Source organism: Dromiciops gliroides, chromosome 1 (assembly GCF_019393635.1).
Source record: "Dromiciops gliroides isolate mDroGli1 chromosome 1, mDroGli1.pri, whole genome shotgun sequence".
NCBI lineage: Eukaryota > Metazoa > Chordata > Mammalia > Microbiotheria > Microbiotheriidae > Dromiciops > Dromiciops gliroides.
In genome coordinates this window covers 101,500,553-101,518,525 of record NC_057861.1, presented here as the reverse complement: position 1 = coordinate 101,518,525, position 17,973 = coordinate 101,500,553, and the positions used below count along the sequence as shown (strand labels likewise).

At 38.2% G+C, this 17,973-nt stretch overlaps 1 protein-coding gene across 1 annotated transcript in view; it reads right to left on the bottom strand.

Moving 5' to 3' along the window:
* ASAP1 (ArfGAP with SH3 domain, ankyrin repeat and PH domain 1) overlaps positions 1 to 17,973 on the bottom strand; it is a 375,367-nt gene that overhangs the window by 87,036 nt on the left and 270,358 nt on the right. Inside the window, 3 exon segments of the mRNA XM_043965620.1 lie at positions 11,162 to 11,231; positions 14,049 to 14,149; positions 16,327 to 16,335. Of these exon segments, the coding sequence (XP_043821555.1) occupies positions 11,162 to 11,231; positions 14,049 to 14,149; positions 16,327 to 16,335 (180 nt within the window).

Below are 17,973 nucleotides of genomic sequence, written 5' to 3'. Positions count from 1 at the left end.
TTCACAAGGAGCCTCAGCCAAGCACACTTCATACACAGATTGCTTTCCTTTCCAGAATTCTGCACAACTGCCTTACCAGCAGCCTTGCTCCTTTGTGGGTCCTCCCCCATGCCCCCCCATCCTTACTTCCCAGTTTCGTCTTATGTGTTTGTTTTTTCCCCATTAAAGTGTAAGCTTCTTTAGGGCTGGGGTGTTCTTGTTTGCTGATACTTATATTTATGTCTGCAGGGCTTAGCAGAATGTGACTGGTATGTAGTAAATGCTCTATCTCTATACTCTCACTTGACTTCATTGGCTTCCATGGTTTTATTATCTCTAAGCAGATGACCCATATTCTTATACATCCATCCCATCCCTACTCCTTGCTCTAGACCTGAATTACTGGGTGTCCCTCTCATGCCCAGAATGTTCTATCTCCTCACTTCTTAGAATCCGTGGCGTCCTTCAAGACCTAGCTCAAATGAAGCCCTCTGCAAAAGGTCTTTCCCAGTCCTGTCTGCTGCTAGTGCCTTCACTTCCAAAGTTACCTCTTAAACCACTTTAGGTATATCATATATACCTCTTTATCAGCATGATGTCTCCATGACTGGAAGATTCTTTAAGGCAGATACTATTTTCACTTTTTGTTTTAATCCCCAGGACATATCACAGTGCCTGGTATATAGTAAGTAGTTAATAAATGGTGTCAAGTGGCTGAATCTTAGAATATATTTTAGCTGGAGAGTTTACATCTCAAGAAAGCAGTCAAGTTAATGAGGGAAGGTGGACACACCCTAGGAGAAAATAAAATATTCATTCCACTGGAAGGATGAACTATAGTCCAAAAATGAGCAAAATACACTAACCACTGGGGCAAAGGAGGCCTGGTATTTGAATCGTACAGGGGGCACAGATGAGGACATGAACTACAATGGTGGTTATTGATGTTCAAGTATAGGAAATGTGAGTTTTCTCTAAGCATTTTAGTTTTTGATACTTCTGAGTTGGCTCTTAAAGTGAGCTCTGATATTTATATTATCAAGTTAATATTTGTACTCCAATATTAATGCCACTAATGCAATTTTTCTTTACCCTGGTGCTTCATACCCTGGGGTCATGTGAGTATAGAGGACAAATACAAACTCTGACAAAGCTTGTCAAGCTAGAAAGAGAACAAGCCTTTTAAAGCAGGCACTGTCCTGTCAGATAGCAGGTACTCCATACATGTTTATTGATTGATTACTGATTGCACTTACTATGTAACAGGTATTGTACTTTACAAATATTATCTCCTTTGATCCTCACGACCACTTTAGTAGATAGGTGCTGCCATTATTCCCATTTTACAGATGAGGAAACTAAGGATAACCTAAGGTTAAATGACATGCCCAGAATCACACAAGTTAGTGTCTCAGGCCAAATTTGAACTCAAGTCTTCCTAACTGAGAGCCATGTGCCTTGTGCCCCACAGCTACTTCTTCTTTTTTTTTTTTTTACTGAGGCAATTGGGGTTAAGTGACTTGCCCAGGGTCACACAGCTATTAAGTGTTAAGTGTCTGAGGCCGGATTTGAACTCAGGTACTCCTGACTCCAGGGCAGGTGCTCTATCCACTGTGCCACCTAGCTGCCCCCCCCACAGCTACTTCTGAAAGGCCCTAGGCCTATGGGCCCAAGGACAGACTCTACTTCTACCATAATTCAGAAGCTTATCAGCAGAAGGGCAGTGTTCAGTGATGAATTAAGGGTGGGGTAGGTAGCAATGGCTACTCTTGAAATCTGTCTAATGAGGTGAGAAGGGGTTCTGATTTGCATAGGAGATGGTAGTGGTTATCTCAAGTGGAACCTGCATTTTATAGATCAGGAAACTGAGGCCCAAGTCTTCTAGCTAGCAATTCCTAGAGTTAGAACTTGAAATCAGGTTTCAAATTCTCAGTTCTTCCAATTGTTGGCTGAATTTACTAAGTTTTAAATAAAGGTATAGTAAAATCTCCTGGCAGATCCATCAGAGATCTCACAATCCCCCAGGAGATTTTACTATACCTTTGAATGGCAAAATATCTACCTAAATCAACCAAGTATTTATTGAGTGGTTACCTTGGGGTGAGCAGGGTTGCTAGGTGCAGAAGGTAGAAATGAATGAATAAATAGTTAAAAATGAAGCATTTTGCTTAAAGCAATTCCAGCCCTAGAGGAGCTTACATTTCATCCAACCAATTATTATGGAAATAGCAAAGGAATGTTTTTTGAATGTAAACCAAGGAACAAATTCTATCTTCTGATCAAAATTGCTGAGGGTAGGTCACATAGAGGCATATGCAGAGATGAGTCATAGAGTGACTTGGGGAGATTATATGAAAGCATAAACTTGACTTGAAAAAAAAGAAACATAATTTTTTTTCCCAAAGGATAAACTAGGGAATGCAAACTTCTTTAAGGTAAACTGACTCCAAATTCATTTTTATCAAAGCAACCTGAAATGGGTGGAAAGTTGCCAAGAGGCAAGCCTTAGGGCTTGATGGAAGGAAAAACTTCCTAACAGTAAGGGAATAAGTTGCCTCTGGAGGAAGTAGGATACCCCTGATTGAAGATCTTAAACCAAGGAAAGATCTTAGCTTAATAAGGCCAAGGTCTCCCATAGCATCCTGGGCCATCACCAGTTTTTCTGATCTATATCTTGATACTGGACCCAGAGGGTTCAAGAAGAGAAAGTAAGGCTGGTGACTCTGCACAGTCCTGCCTTATTTAAATTCAATTCAATTAGGGGCAGCTAGGTGTCACAGTGGATAAAGCACTGGCCCTGGATTCAGGAGGACCTGAGTTCAAATCTGGCCTCAGACACTTAACACTTACTAGCTGTGTGACCCTGGGCAAGTGACTTAACCCTCATTGCCCTGCCCCCACCCCCACCCCCCAAATCCAATTCACTTGCAGGTCATGACATCACCTTTCAGATGCCATCCTCTTCTTTAAGAAATGAAGGACAAACAACAACAGCTAGCCACATGATGAGTGTTTCATAGTGTTTTTTTTCCCCCTCCTAGATACAGAATAGGGGAGATGACTGCTGTGTTTTCTTCCAACTCTAAAATATTGCATTTCTGTGAACTAGCACTCATTGACTTAATACCTTGAAAGGGGGTTCCACTGGGAAATTCAATTAAAAAGTATAAGGAATCCCCAAGTACTAAAGAGGCTCCATGCTATGGCCCAAGGTTCTATGAATAGAAATATATTTGCATTTTTTAAAGGAGATAATTGAAATTCAATCTCTCTCAGGAAACCAGTGCCTTTAATTTCCACTCAAATTCACAGTAATCACAGGAGAGTTTGTAAAGTCAAGAAAAGCCAGCTGACAGTCTGTTGAGACCATACTTTAGGGAGCAGAGATGTGATTAAATGTGGTTTAGTTAATAGCAATATCAGGCTGTCCTGCTAATGGAAAGGCACCTTGTGTTCTAAGCACCAGGCCTCAAGTGTGCCTGGTACTACCAACATAATAAGAATATGCAGAAGATTAAATATATTCAGAGGAACTTTCGATGCATTGTCTCTTCAGATGATGACAGTGGTAGATATAGACAATTAAGCACTGTACATGATCAAGATGGTGCCCGATAGTTAATAGATTCTCGCATGACTAATGTCATAAGGTGAGATCATGGTATTTATGATTTCTAAGAGCTTTTGAAGTACATAAAAACAGACTGCATTGATTATACAAATGGTTGCATGTACTGGCAGAGAAGATGGCTGATTCTATTCACTTTAATTCAGCTCAAGTGAGAGCCATCTTCAAGTATCTGAAGAGCTATCAGTTCCAACAAGAGTTGTGCTCCCCTATAGAAGTGGGAGCAACAGATAGAAGTTACCAAGGGGCAAATCTGGGTTTGATATAAGGAAAAATTTGGTAATGATCACATCTATCCAAAAATGGAATGGATTGCTTTTGAGTAGTAATGAGTCCCGCTTACTGTAGGCTATAATAATATTAATAACAATAATAAGCATTTATATAATGCTTTATGGTTTGCAAAATGCTTTACAAATATCTTATTTGACCCTCACAACAACCCTGGAGGTAGGTAGTATTATTATCCTATTTTATATTTGAAGAAAGTGAAGCAGAGGTTAAGTGGCTAGCCCAGGATCATATTTGAACTCAAGTGTTCCTGAATCCAGGTCCCAGTTTCCATCTACTTAAGTCACCTAGTCAGGTATGCTTTACCTTTTCCCCAGGTATGGATCAGATGGCCACTGAGGTATCACTGAACTCTGAAATGCAATGATTCTGTAACTGAGCCCCTACTGTAGAAAGTGTAAAGCAGCATGGTGTTGTGGGTAAGAGTCCAGAGATCTTGGTCCAAATTCTGTATGTGACTAGCTAAATGTCAGGTCATGAAACCTCTCGGACAATTACATAGGATTTTCTATAGTTACAGGTTAAAATCTGCACCAAAGGAGGGAGGTCTGACACTGGAAGTATCCTACACAGATGAAATTATCAATCCTTTGTATAATCATCAGTGATTCTTTGTGTATGTATAAGGAACTATTTTTGGTGCTGGGAAAAGAGACAAAAAAAAATAAGAGTCCAAGGGGATTATAATCCACCAGGGTAGGCTATAGCTGCATATCAATAAAGATGCTATAAAGATGATGTGTTAGGGAAAAGGAGAGATCCAGAAAAGTGCTTTAGGAAAGGCTGTGGGGGGAAAAATAAGACATTTAGGAACATGCAACATTATATAACATTGCAAAAGGCAAAGTGAAGCATATCATATTATACACAATTATAGGAAAATGTTTTCCTCTAGCGAAAGGAAATTAGTATGCTCATGTGAAAACTCCCAAATAAAAGCATTCTGTAATCTCCTTCAGAAAGTTCTTACTTGTGTATATTGGGTCTGAAAAATTAGCTTCTCAAATAGAAAGTCCTTAATAGAGTGATGAGCAGCAGTGGAGACATTTCTGGGGAATTTCCACCTCAAATGCTCTCTAGATCTGGCCCTAGTGAGCTAATAAAGTCTGACAGCATCACAGCACGTATGTGCTTCAGGAAAGGACTGAAGACCAGAATGCTCTGGGCTAGTAGGTTAAATGTAAAAATAAGAGAATCTTTCAAAGAGGAAGAAGGAAAAAGCTGCCTTAGTATCTTCTAGAAGGAAAATCTGCCTCCAGATGACTTTGCAATAACAAATGCCTCGATAAGCAGAAGATTTATTTAAGGCATTGAAGCAGCTGCAGCTCTGTCCACAGCTGCAAAAGTCAGAAAGGAGACTCAGGCAGAATATTAAATTTTAGAGGCAAAATTGTACTCAAAAGAATGAGGGGAGGAAGGAGAATAAGGGTTCTATAATCATACCAGGCCACTATTCTGACTGTGGTATTCTCACTCTATAATACCATGACTGAAAATGTTACTTGTGGAATCATCAACAATTCTCAAAACACAGCAGATCCAACTGCTGTAGTTTAAAAGAGATAAGGGGCTTTGGGAATCCCCCAGAGTTTAATAGCTAACATTTATATAGTTCTTACTGTGTCAGGCACTGTGCTAAGTGCTTTACAATTATATCTCGTTTGGTCCTCACCATAATCCTGGGAGGTAGATGGCCCTCTACCCACAGTGTATATGAAAGCTTGTCATTCTAAAGAAGTATAAAGACTTGTTTGCCATACAGGGTTAAAGTAGGAGCAATGTCTAAAAAACGGAAAGAGGCAAATTTGGATTTGACCTAAGGAAAGAAAATTTGTAACAAGGAGACCTGAAAATAGTGGAAAGGGTTGTCTTAGGATATAGCGGGTTCCTACTTAGAGGTCTTCAAGCAAAGGTTTGATGACTACTTGAATTAGAAGGGATTCTCTTTCTTTCTTTGGATTGGAGAAGAGGGATGCTGATCCCTCTCAACTCTGACATTATACAAGTTTTGAAATTTAATTTGGTGAACCATATATATTGATGTTTACACAAGACATCCAATACAAGAAATGTCCCTCCAAACTAGTACTTTCTTAGCTACTGTTTTTTTATAATACCAGGATAACAGTATTAGACATAAGGCACACAAAAAAGGCACACATATCCACACAAAAAAAGTCAGTTTGTTATATCACTTGGCATATTAATTTAAGTGGTTATGCTTTTAGATTGCCAGTTTGGAGAGGAAACGACTTAGCTAAAGTATGTTTGGAGTCTTCAAGTATTCAAAGGGCTATTGTTGTAGAAGGAAGATTTTGACATAATTTAAATAAGATCTGTTCCCAAAACACACAGTGTTCAAGTAGTATCTGGATGACAATTATTCAGGAATACTGTACTGGAGATTCATCATCAAAAACAAGCTGGACGAGATAGTTACTTTTAAGGTACCATTCAATTCTGAGAATGGTTCTAGGTTTTGAGTAACTTACAATAGCATAACTTTATAATTATCCACCTGAGGCCAACAAGAACAACCTTCTTTCCATATGACAACCTTTCAAATGGTATAGTGGATAGGATTCTAGATTTGTAGTAAGGAAGCTTTAGGTGTGAATCTCATTTCTGGAATTGTCTGTGATGAGATAAATAGTCTATAGGATAAAGTGGATAATAATAACTATATTACCCACCCATACTAACTGTCCTACCCAAAATACCTCATGGAATTTTTAGGGGAATCAGATGAGATAACTCATATAAAGTGCTTTATGTTATGTCAATCTCTGTTGGTATTGGTCAGTTAATTTATTAAGTGCCTACTATGTGCCAGGCACAGTGCTAGGTGCTGGGGACACCAAGAAAGGCAAAAATCCCCAACAATAACAAACAGAAACAGTACCAGTTCTCAAGGAGCACACAGTCTAATGTGGGAAACAACATGCTACAGCCAGGTTAAATTGGAAATAATCAACAGAGGGAAGGCACTAGAATTAAGAGGGAATGGGAAAAGCTTCCTCTGGAAGGTGTGATTTTTGCTGAGACTTGAAGGAAGCACAGGAAGTCAAGATCTAGAAATGAGCAAGAAGAGCATTCCAAGAATGGGATAGTTGGTGAAAATGGCAGGAGTTAGGAGATGGAGTATCTTGTGTAAGGAACAGCAAGGGGCTCTTGCCACTGGATCTCCGTATGAAAGGGTAGCAAGGTGTAAAAGAAGACTGGTAAGGCTGGGGTGGCAGAAGGCAAATTATGAAGAGCTTTCAATACTAGAGGATTGTATATTTGATCCTGGAGGTGACAGGGAGCCACTGCAGTTTACTGTGTGTATGGGGATAGGGTTAGGGAAGGGTGGGCATTTAGGAGCTAATATGGTTAGACTGGTACTTTAGGAAGATCACTTTGACAGCTGAATGGAGGAGGGACTGGTGTGGAAAGAAATTTAAGGCGAGGAGACCAACTAATAGGCTATGAAGAAGTTCAGGCATGAGGTGATGAGGACACTCACCAGGGTGGTGGCAGTGTCAGAGAAGAGAAAGGAAAATCTAGGAGAGATGTTATGTCATTAACATCTTCTCACAACTTTGGTCACCTCTTGCATTCTGCAAATTATACTTCGATTATGCAGCCTAAAATCACATTAGCAAATTAATTCCTTTGGCCACCTTTAAAATTCAGAAAACAGTATGACAGTCGTTGTTATGTAATACAATGAAAGAAAAGTCTAGATTAGATCAGCCAAAATTTTTAAGTTGTTCTCTAAGAACCAAGGTTACGGATAGTCAATTTTTATTCACGTTTCAAGTTTCATATCTCAGCCAGCCAGCCAGCCAGCCAGCCAGCCAGGTCATCTTACAATCTACCTGCTACCAATGACCTGCTTCTCTCCAGGTGGACCAGCATCCTCCTATACCATACCTGAGACCTGAACCTTTACACCTTGGTCTTTCAGAATCCAGGCTCCAATCCCTAAGGAAGTTAATCCATATATCTTTGGAGCTCCTACCCAAAGGCCAGTTGACTATTGACTGAATATGTATAAACTAGTACCCTTAGCCTCCTATATCATCTATAGGCTGCCCCTTTAGAGAACACCATTCTTTAGTATGATATCCCTTCTACCTATTCAACCAGCCCATCTCACTATAATCTAGTCTATATATCGGATTAGACTCCCTGACTGCTTTATACCTCCCTAGAACAAAGTACTTCTCCCTAGTTCCCTAAATTTGCTGTCTTCTGTTATTACAATGTAAGCTTCTTGGAGGGCAGATACTGTTTCTTTAAATCTAGTGCTTATCACAGTGCCTGGATAATAAAATCTTTTCATTCATTCATTCTATATAACTGCAAACATTTTTTAGAAAAATTAGCTTATTTCAAGCCTACAAAGCAATATAATGGCAAATATAAGGTTCATTTGGTACCCTCCTCTTTGGCTTTAGGGTGTTTGTTTTAGAAGAAAGGTTATGAGTTTAGTCGCAGTAGTTCTAAGCTCCTAAATAGTAAAATTCCTAACATTTAGGCAGAGGTTAGGGTCTCTGCCCAATTTTACATTTATATGTTTCTCTAGTTAACCCTTAGCCACTTTCCAGATGAAGCTCAATTCAATTTACTAGAAATATTTGAGTAACAAAATAGCAGATTATATCATAGTGTCTATGAACAGACAAGTGGACAGACAATTACCAGAAAGGGAAGTTTGGGAGAGCTGGCCTCTTCTCAGGATCTCCCTTGCCTTGGGAGAAATCAAGAGATATCCTTTCTTCCAAAAATGACTATAGAGCAGATGATCCTCTTGAGAATCACCTTTCCCTGCCACTGCTCAGTCCTATCTTTGCTACTCAGGGACATACTGGAATATACTTCCTCCAAATCTCCTGAATAAATGAGGTTCAAACTAGCTTGGAAATTAACAAAGGACCCCAGGCACAGCCAACTTTCCTCAGTTCATCCAAATAAGATTCTTGTGCAACCTCAATACAATCTGGAGGGCTTTTCCACAGTTAGCCTGAGGCCTACAAGTGAGAGCCGGTGAGCATTTTTCTGGGGCACTTTAACTGGAGTGGAGGTGATTATTATCATTATTTGCTCCTCCCTCCCTATTTAAAATTTTTACATGTGTGGTCCACATGGGGCAGTGTCCAGAGGCATCTAAGTACAATAGTGAAAGGTCTAGAGTTCAAGTTACAAGAAGTAAATCAATGGAAGTGGAGATGGTTATGCTGCAGAAGAGAAGGCAATGGGGAGATATGATAGCTGTGTTGAAATTCTTAAAGGCCCTCATATGAAAGAAGGACTAGAATTGTTCTACTTCTCTCCAGAAGGCAGAATTAGGAGCAATGAAGTTAAGTTGATGGAGAACAAAAATAACTCCCTAACAATTGAATCTGGCCTAAAGGTGAAATGGGCTGCCCTAAGATATAGTGGGGCTTCTTCCTTCACTAGAAGTCTTCAAGCAGAAGTGCAATTATCCTTTGTTGGGTGTGATATGATGGTTATACCTTTTCAGATATGGACTGACCTAGGTAGTCTCTGAGGGTTTTAGCTTATGCCATGTGGCAGGCATGGTAAGGGCTCCACTCCAAGATTCTGTGATCATAAGAACTTTTATTTCAAGAATGATGTAAATTAAACAACATACAAATTTGTTGAGCTCCTACTATGTGTCAGGCATTGTGCTAGGTGCTGAGAATAAAAAACCAAAAATGAAATAATAACTGACCTCAAGGAGCATACATATTTTAGGAGAAAACAATGAAGACATATAAATATGTGCAATATAATTCTAGTGGCAAAAATAGTGTCCAGGCCATTTTAGGGAAGTGGGGAAGCATTAACAGATAGGTGGAGGATCAGATAAAGAGTTGATATTTGAATTGAACTCTGAAACTAGCTAGATATTCCAAGAAGTAGAAGTGAAAAGGAAGTCACTCAGGAGTTAAATAGGGGAGTACCCCATGTAAGCCATGAAGATGAGAGATGATGTGTGTGAGCAACAACTAGAAAGCCAGTTTGACCACAGAGGAGGGAGCATGAAGGGATAGCAATATATGATAAGGCTCTAAAAGGTAGTTTGGAGCTGGGTTGTTGAGGACTTTAAATATCTAAGAGAGAAATCTATATTTGATACTATAGGTAATAGAAAGCCACTGAAGTTTAATGAGAAGGAGAGTAACATGGTTAGCAAAACCATACTTTTATATTTCAACATTATCCATGGTTTGACCATATAATAGGAAATAACAGAGGCAAGGCACTAGAATTAAGAGACCTTGGAGGGGGCAGCTAGGTGGCGCAATAGATAAAGCACTGGCCCTGGATTCAGGAGGACTTGAGTTCAAAGCTGGCCTCATACACCTGATACTTACTAGCTGTGTGACCCTGGGCAAGTCACTTAACCCTCATGGCCCCACAAAAAACCAAACTAAACCAAACCAAAACCCAAAAACAAACAAAAAATGAGACATTGGGAAGGCTTGTAGTAAAAGATGAGATTTTAGTTTGTGATTAAAGGAAGCCAGGGCAGAGTGGAGGAGAGAAAGCATTCCTGGCATGGGGAACATCCAGAAAGAAATGCTCAGACCCCAGTGATGGAGGGTCTTGTTCATGGAACAGCCAGGAGGCCAATATCAATAGATCAAAGAGTAAGTGTCAGGGAGTGAAGTGTAAGAATACTCCACAGGTAGGAGTGGTCTATATGATGAAGGCCTTTGAATGCCAAACAGAATTTTGTATTTGATCCTAGAGGCAATAGGGAACCAATGGAATTTACTGAGGCAGGAGGCAGAAAAGGAAGGGAGAATGTTGACATGGTTGGTTCTACGCTTTAGGCTGAATAGAGGATGGATTGGAGTGGGGAGGGAGATGTGAGATAGGCATTGCAATCTGTGAAATGAATATATTCTGCTAAAACTATCAGGTAGACCACTTCTTGGTGTCAAGTAGGTTATATATGGTACCATATATCAGAAGCCTAGGCACTGGATAAGGAAGTCAAAGAATAGAAGATCTAATTAAAATAAACAAAGAAACAAACAAAATGTAGAGGGAAATTTCAAGAAGACAAAATATACACAGAATGTGAACTAATCATCCTGCTTCTATCAATAATGCCCTAAGCAGAATGGTTTCCAATTGTCTCTAAACTAATATTTTAATATTGAATTTGAGGGTGGTTACATCATAATACCTTTGCATACCGACAGTGTTTCAGATAGGAAATACGATAAAAGAGCTAGAGCAAACTAAGAATGTTTAACTTACTGTTGCATGTGATATGGTCAGAATTCCGTTTTTTACAGTGCACTTTCTTCTCTGCCATACTTTCCGAAGCCTAAAAATGAATCAAGCAAAGCTATAATTTATCATCAACAATAGGAGGAAAATTAGCTAATTTACTTTCAGACAGAGCTATACTCTACAATATTTTCTAAAAAACATTTCACTATAGTTTTTCTTTTATTATCATAGGTGACAAGTATTAAAATAAGCCATGAAGTACAATATAAAAGACAGGGGCTAGAGAGAGAACATTGTCTCAGGGGTATTACTTAGCACTGTGTCTGGCAGGTGATAAGAGCTAAATAATGCTCATTTATATTCATTCATTCAATTATTCTGAGAAAGTAGTCTACTTTCCTACGGATCCAGAGATCACATATATGTCACAACAAATATTTGGAAACTTTTAAAACAATATGAAATGTCAAGTTACTGAAAAGAGAATTACTATTTTTTTCGATGTAAAGCTACCTATGAATACTTATAAATTGAACATAAAAGACAATAAATACGTGTGAAACAAACAGAATTTGAAAACTTTGTTCTGACAACTTCAAAAGAAATTTTTACATGGGCAGAGGTCTATTTATTTTCATTAATCCTTGTACTCATGGTTTGAATGGAATTAGAGGGTCCTCCATATTTGTACATATGGGAAAGTGACCAATCTAGCACCTTACATTTTCCCTATCACTTAAACAGAAACATTAATGGACCATGTCAGTAAGCCCTATTATTGACATGGGGATGATACATTACTTTAATGAAATGTTTTATAAATAACTAAAATAATTTCATATTACATGTGATTATTTTTAAAAGCCCTATAAAACCATTACTATATACATTTTATTTTTTTCAATTTCATTTAGAGAATGCAACAGGTTTGTTCTTTCTTATAGTATGATTATATGAGGAAATCCAAGAACCATGTGGGACAGAGAAAGAGAGAATGATGGAGAATAGCTAGGTGAAGATCAATGGGAGGAGAATGGGAGTGATTTAACATTAGAAAATATCACTGACCACCTGGACATAAAGAGGAAGAGTTTGGGGAAAAAATAGCATGCCTGGCACAAAAAACATAATATAATAGCTATGGAAGAATCCATTTATTCCAACATCAGCTGGAGCTCTTTCTTTACCAAAAGCAAAATAGCTAATAGCTTCTTGACTTGCCTTAGTGATAGGGCAAGTCACATTTCAAAATATGAAGAGACCCACAAAGGGAGATTCCATTCTGGATCTAATTCTCACTAACAGGGAGACACTGGTTGCTGAGAATGGGAATAATGGGAACTCTGGAGAGGAGTGAGCATTTACTCCTATAATTTGTGATAGAGGAGAGGAAATCAAGGCATATTCTGACACATAACCTAGATTGTGGGAAAGCATATTTTAATGGGTTCAGAGAAAGATAGGTAGGTTTGCATGAATAAAGAGCTACAGGGAGAATCATTCCAGGAAGAATGGGAGATGCTCATGAATGAAATTCTGAAGACAAAGGGGAAACAGTTCCAATGAAAAAGAAAAATGGGATCTGTCTGAAGAAACCAAAATGGAGGCACTTAGAAGACTAGAACAGATCATTGAAGAAAAGGTAGTGAATACCTAGATAGAGAATCAGTAATGAAAAAGGGCTGTTATGGGTTTATCAAGTACAGGCCAAGGAGACAAGTGGTTTGGGGAAATTCTATAGATATAATTAGTTTAGATTTTAGAAAAGCTTCTGATAAAGTACTTCATACTATGGTAGAGAAACTGGAGAAATGAGGCCTAGTTAATTCAACTAGATGAGTTCACAATTAGTTGGATGGCTTAACTGCTAAGTCAGTATGGGAGGTCTTTAGTGGTGTATCCCAGGGATTGGTGTTTTGCCCTATGCAATCTAACATTTTTTAATCAGTGCCTTGTAAAGGCACAGATGCCATGCTCTTTAAATTTGCAGAGGATACTAAGTCCTGATTTGTCAACCCCCTAGATGACAGACAGGCTACAGTATGAAGATGAATCTAGTAAGATAAAATTCAGATGGGATAGATATAAAGTGTCCCTTGTTTTTAACTTGGCAAAAAAAAATCAACTTCATAAGTACAAGATGCAGGAGGCATGGTTGGAAAGCAGTTGGGCTCAGAAAAAGTTCTTCAGTTTTATTGGACTACAAGCTCAATGAGTCAGCAATGTGATATGGCAGCCAAAAAAATCCAATTTACTCTTGGGGTGCATTAAGGGAACCATAGCTACCGGGAATATAGAAATGATCATTCCACTATACTCTGCCCTCAAGAGACCTCATCTAGAATACTGTGTTCATGTCTGGATGCCATGGATTCAGTACATTTACATGCTGGAGAATGTCCAGGGGAAAACAAAGAGGATGGTGTATGGACTCATGTCCTATGAAGAGAGGGAGATAGTATGGAACTTAAAATTCAATAAAAAATAAATTAATTAATGGATTTTTAAAAATCTCTGTTCCTAAACTTCCTGTTTTGTCATTGTACCTACCAATACTCTTTCAGTCATTCAGTCCTCTCAACCATAATAATTTACTTTAGGACAATACATATTGATAAGGGTAAAGATAATCAACTATTCTAACAAGCTTAAAAACTGTGTGTGTGTGTGTGTGTGTGTGTGTGTGTGTGAAGAACATGTAGTAAGGATCCCAAGATGGAAAGTGGATGCCTTGCAGAAAATCTATAAGGAGACATGGATAAAAAAAATATAAAATCATACAGGATGAAAAGGTGTGGAAGGGCTCTGATTTGCATAACCACAGATCCACTGACATATCAAAGTAAAACTCGATGAGATTTGTAACATACACACATACACAAACAAATACACAATGACTACTCATACATACCCATCACTCTTCTTTAGCAGATAACCCTTCTTCTCACTGCCATATTCCTTATTGCCCTGAAGTTGATGCATACTGTACCCTCCTTGCCTGCTCTGGGAATCCTATGCAGGAAGAAACAATGAAAAAGAAAAATTATCAACAACTCACGATGTTTTGACACCCTATGTTAAGCTATTACATACCCACCAACTCCATGTTAAACATAGACATATTGATTGTTAGGCCTGGAAAAGACGTTAGAGATTGTAGCATCCGGTCAAACCTACTTATTTTCCAGATAATAAAATTGAGAACCAGAGAGGGAAGTTTGCCTGGCCCAAGTTTAGGGCATCATGTTTGTGTAGAAAGATTAGTCGGCTAGGAATAACTAGGCTTGGGTTCAAGAACTGGATCTGCCACCTGTTATGTGTCCTTGGATAAGTCCCTGAACTTCTGGAACCCTAAGTTTTCATCTAAAAAGGATAATCAATAATGTTCAATATCAACAATCCTCACCCTACTTATTTCACAGGGCTGTTATAAGAAAAGCAATTTATAAATTATAAAGTGTTCTATGAAGGAAAGCAATGATGAGAGGAAGACCTCTCTCAGTTATCTCTAATTATCTCCAATATATTCTGCATATATCCTTTTTGTACAAAGTTTTTCTACATGTTGTGTCCTCTATTATACAGTAAGCTCCTTGAAAGCAGAAACTATCTTTTGCTTTTCTTTCTATCCTCAGCCCTTAGTACAATGTGTGGTATACAAAAAGTCCTCCCTTAGCTTGTTGACTGATTCACTGACATGAAACCAGGTCCCTGATTTCCAATCTAGAGCCTTAATCACTCTGTGTTGGACATGTTCCATTTCTCTATAAATTAAAAAGAAAATATATAGCAGTAATTCTATATTTTAGACTTTTCATGCTTGTTTGGCATTGCAAACACCATTTCTGTATGTGTCAAATAGAAAAGGGGCTGGCAAAATTTCAAAGGGCCACTGAAAAATGTTATGAATTTAAATATGTCTTTAAAATAAAAAAATTATTTCTCCTTCCCCAAACAATATCCTATTTTTTGTTTGTTTGTGTTGTTTTTTTTTTTGCGGGGCAATGGGGGTTAAGTGACTTGCCCAGGGTCACACAGCTAGTAAGTGTTAAGTGTCTGAGGCCGGATTTGTTCCTGAATCCAGGGCCGGTGCTTTAACCACTGTGCCATCTAGCTGCCCCAACAATATCCTATTACAAAAGCTATTTTTAGTGAAACAATGACTCAAAGTCAAAGTGAATCGAGTCAAGTGTTCAGAATCTTTACCACAAAATCATGTTTCACAACTAATGAAGCTGTAAGAGACATTTAGATATTATTCTCTTTTGTAAAAAAGCCTTTAAAAACAAGAAACACAAATATGAGTTCACAACAGAAGGTGAAAGAACTATTTTTGTTGGCTTATCGATGGTGCTTTCTAGATGAAAGTTGGCAATAAGTTTGAATACAATGGCAAAGGAATATCATTCCAAAGGATAGAGACAAAACTCTAGGTTTGGAGTTAGAAGATCTGCATTCAAGTCCTCACTTTGTTTGTTACTTATTATTTGTGTGGCACCGGGCAAATTAATTCCCCCTATGGGTCTCAGTTTCCTTGGCTAGGAAATGAAGGGAGTTAGACTGGATGATTTCTAAGGTCTTTCCAAATTCTAACATTCCATCATTTTGTGAGAAGTCTACTACTGTACCATGAGTGCCAAGAGGGCAAGAACTGTATTTTATCTGAACTTGACAGTTCCTTCAGGGCCTAATGTGATGCTCTGAACACAGTAGGCAATAATTAAGCAATAAATGTTTGTTGAATGTTGAAGGAACGAAAGACTAAATACATAAAGGGGATAAACCCAAATGCATAGCCTGTTATGATATGGTAGAATGAGCATAGATATGGATAGAGAGTGAGGAAACATAGGCTCCAGGCCTGACTTTACAAGCCTTTTAATGCCTAATGTTTCTCGCAGAAGAGTTGGAATAACTGATACCTAAGCTCCCTTCTGGCTTGAAAACACTATGATTCAATGACTGCAAGAATTCCATATGCATAATTTACACATCTATAAATAAGTATAATTTTACATCGACATCTGGATTGATGCTATAACAGCATTTTCCCCCACCATTGAATTAATACAAATATCCTTAGGGAAAATGCAATAAACAGAATAACAATCTTTCATAAAAGAATAAGAGATTTGATGACAGAAATATCAATAGAAAAAAATAAAGGCTCACAAAAAGTATTGACTTACTCTCCTAGACTTCGATCGGGAAAGGCAGAAGCAACAGAGGAAAGAAAAAGCAAAGAATTTGAAAAGAGAATTAATTTTTTAAAAATTCCCCAATGATTGTATGTAGCACCCTCTTACTAATGCATATTGAAAACACCCTTAAAATAAACAACCCATTTTATTTTTCATTCCTTAGATATGCCATATTTTCTCCCTATGAACTAAAAAAACAGCATTCAATAGATTTGGAGGAATTCATCCCAAAAGCCCATCCCCCAACCTGAAACAAAGTAGAATTTTTAAAAGCTCATTTAAGAAACATTCTGAAAATATTTCAGTCTTACTAAAGTGGTTCATGAACTTTCATGTAGGAAACATGAATACCCCCTCCCAAAAATACCCCAACTCTCCCAAACCAAACAGAAACACAGTTTAAAGATTTCTATCCAGTGATAACTAAAAATAAAACCAGGGGAAGGCTTCTTTGTACCAGTTTCTTCTTTTGCTTTTTAAAAAATAAACATATCTCTTCTTAATGTTGGAAAGGTGAAAGTAGATGATATAGGAAGTAAAATCAGTTACTGATTAACCACTGGTATATAAAGCATGCAAGCTAAACATCTATTTATTGTCCAGATGACTTCCCACCTCTGGTCCAATCTATATGTTTTCTAAAAATACAAAAGAACTTTAACAGCAGCCCAGACAAAAAGTATTTAAGAAGTGTGTGTGTGTGTGTGTGTGTGTGTGTGTGTGTGTGTAATTTTGCTTCAGAATAAAATTGTTTCTGTATTGAATATTGTGAATCAACCATATTGCTACTCTGTTCTATTAGCATGGATGAGAGCTGAGGCATACACTACATGAAAAGTGAACACATGGCATGTAGGAACAGTTAGCCTGAATAATTCTTATTGAAGAATTTTCTATGGAGAAAATATGTCCTTGATTCTCTCCAGCTCTATCACTTGGCGGAACAGCTTTGGTAACATGGGGAATTCAAGAAGGCCATAAAGAAATGAGGAATTGCTGTAATCAGAGTTATTGTCCTCTAGTTTTCATAGAGTTTTTCAAGTTTGGGTTATGTATTCAACCTGGATATTGGCAGTTGTTAGAGGGCTGTAATAGGTAAAGGGAATGAGGGAGTCAAGGATTTCCAAAAGAAAGATCCTCATCAGCTGGTATCACTCTATTTTTATTTTTAATTTTTGGTGGGCCAATGAGGGTTAAGTGACTTGCCCAAGGTCACACAGCTAGTAAGTGTCAAGTGTCTGAGGCTGCATTTGAACTCAAGTCCTCCTGAATCCAGGGCCAATGCTTTATCCACTGTGCCACCTAGTGATAATTGGAGTAAAGGATCTCCAAGTTTTTTCCAGTCCTAACATTCTTCTTCTTTCTTTTTTTTCTTTTCTTTCTTTCTTTTTTTTGTGGGGCAATGAGTTTTAAGTGACTTGCCCAGGGTCACACAGCTAGTAAGTGTCAAGTGTCTGAAGCTGGATTTGAACTCAGGTCCTCCTGAATCCAGGGCCGGTGCTTTATCCATTGCGCCACCTAGCTGCCCCAGTCCTAACATTCTTTAAGAGATACAGATTCTTTTTACAGAAGTAGAATCTTATGTAGATAGTCTGATAAAAAAAAAAGGGGGGACATTAAAGAATTAGGCATAGG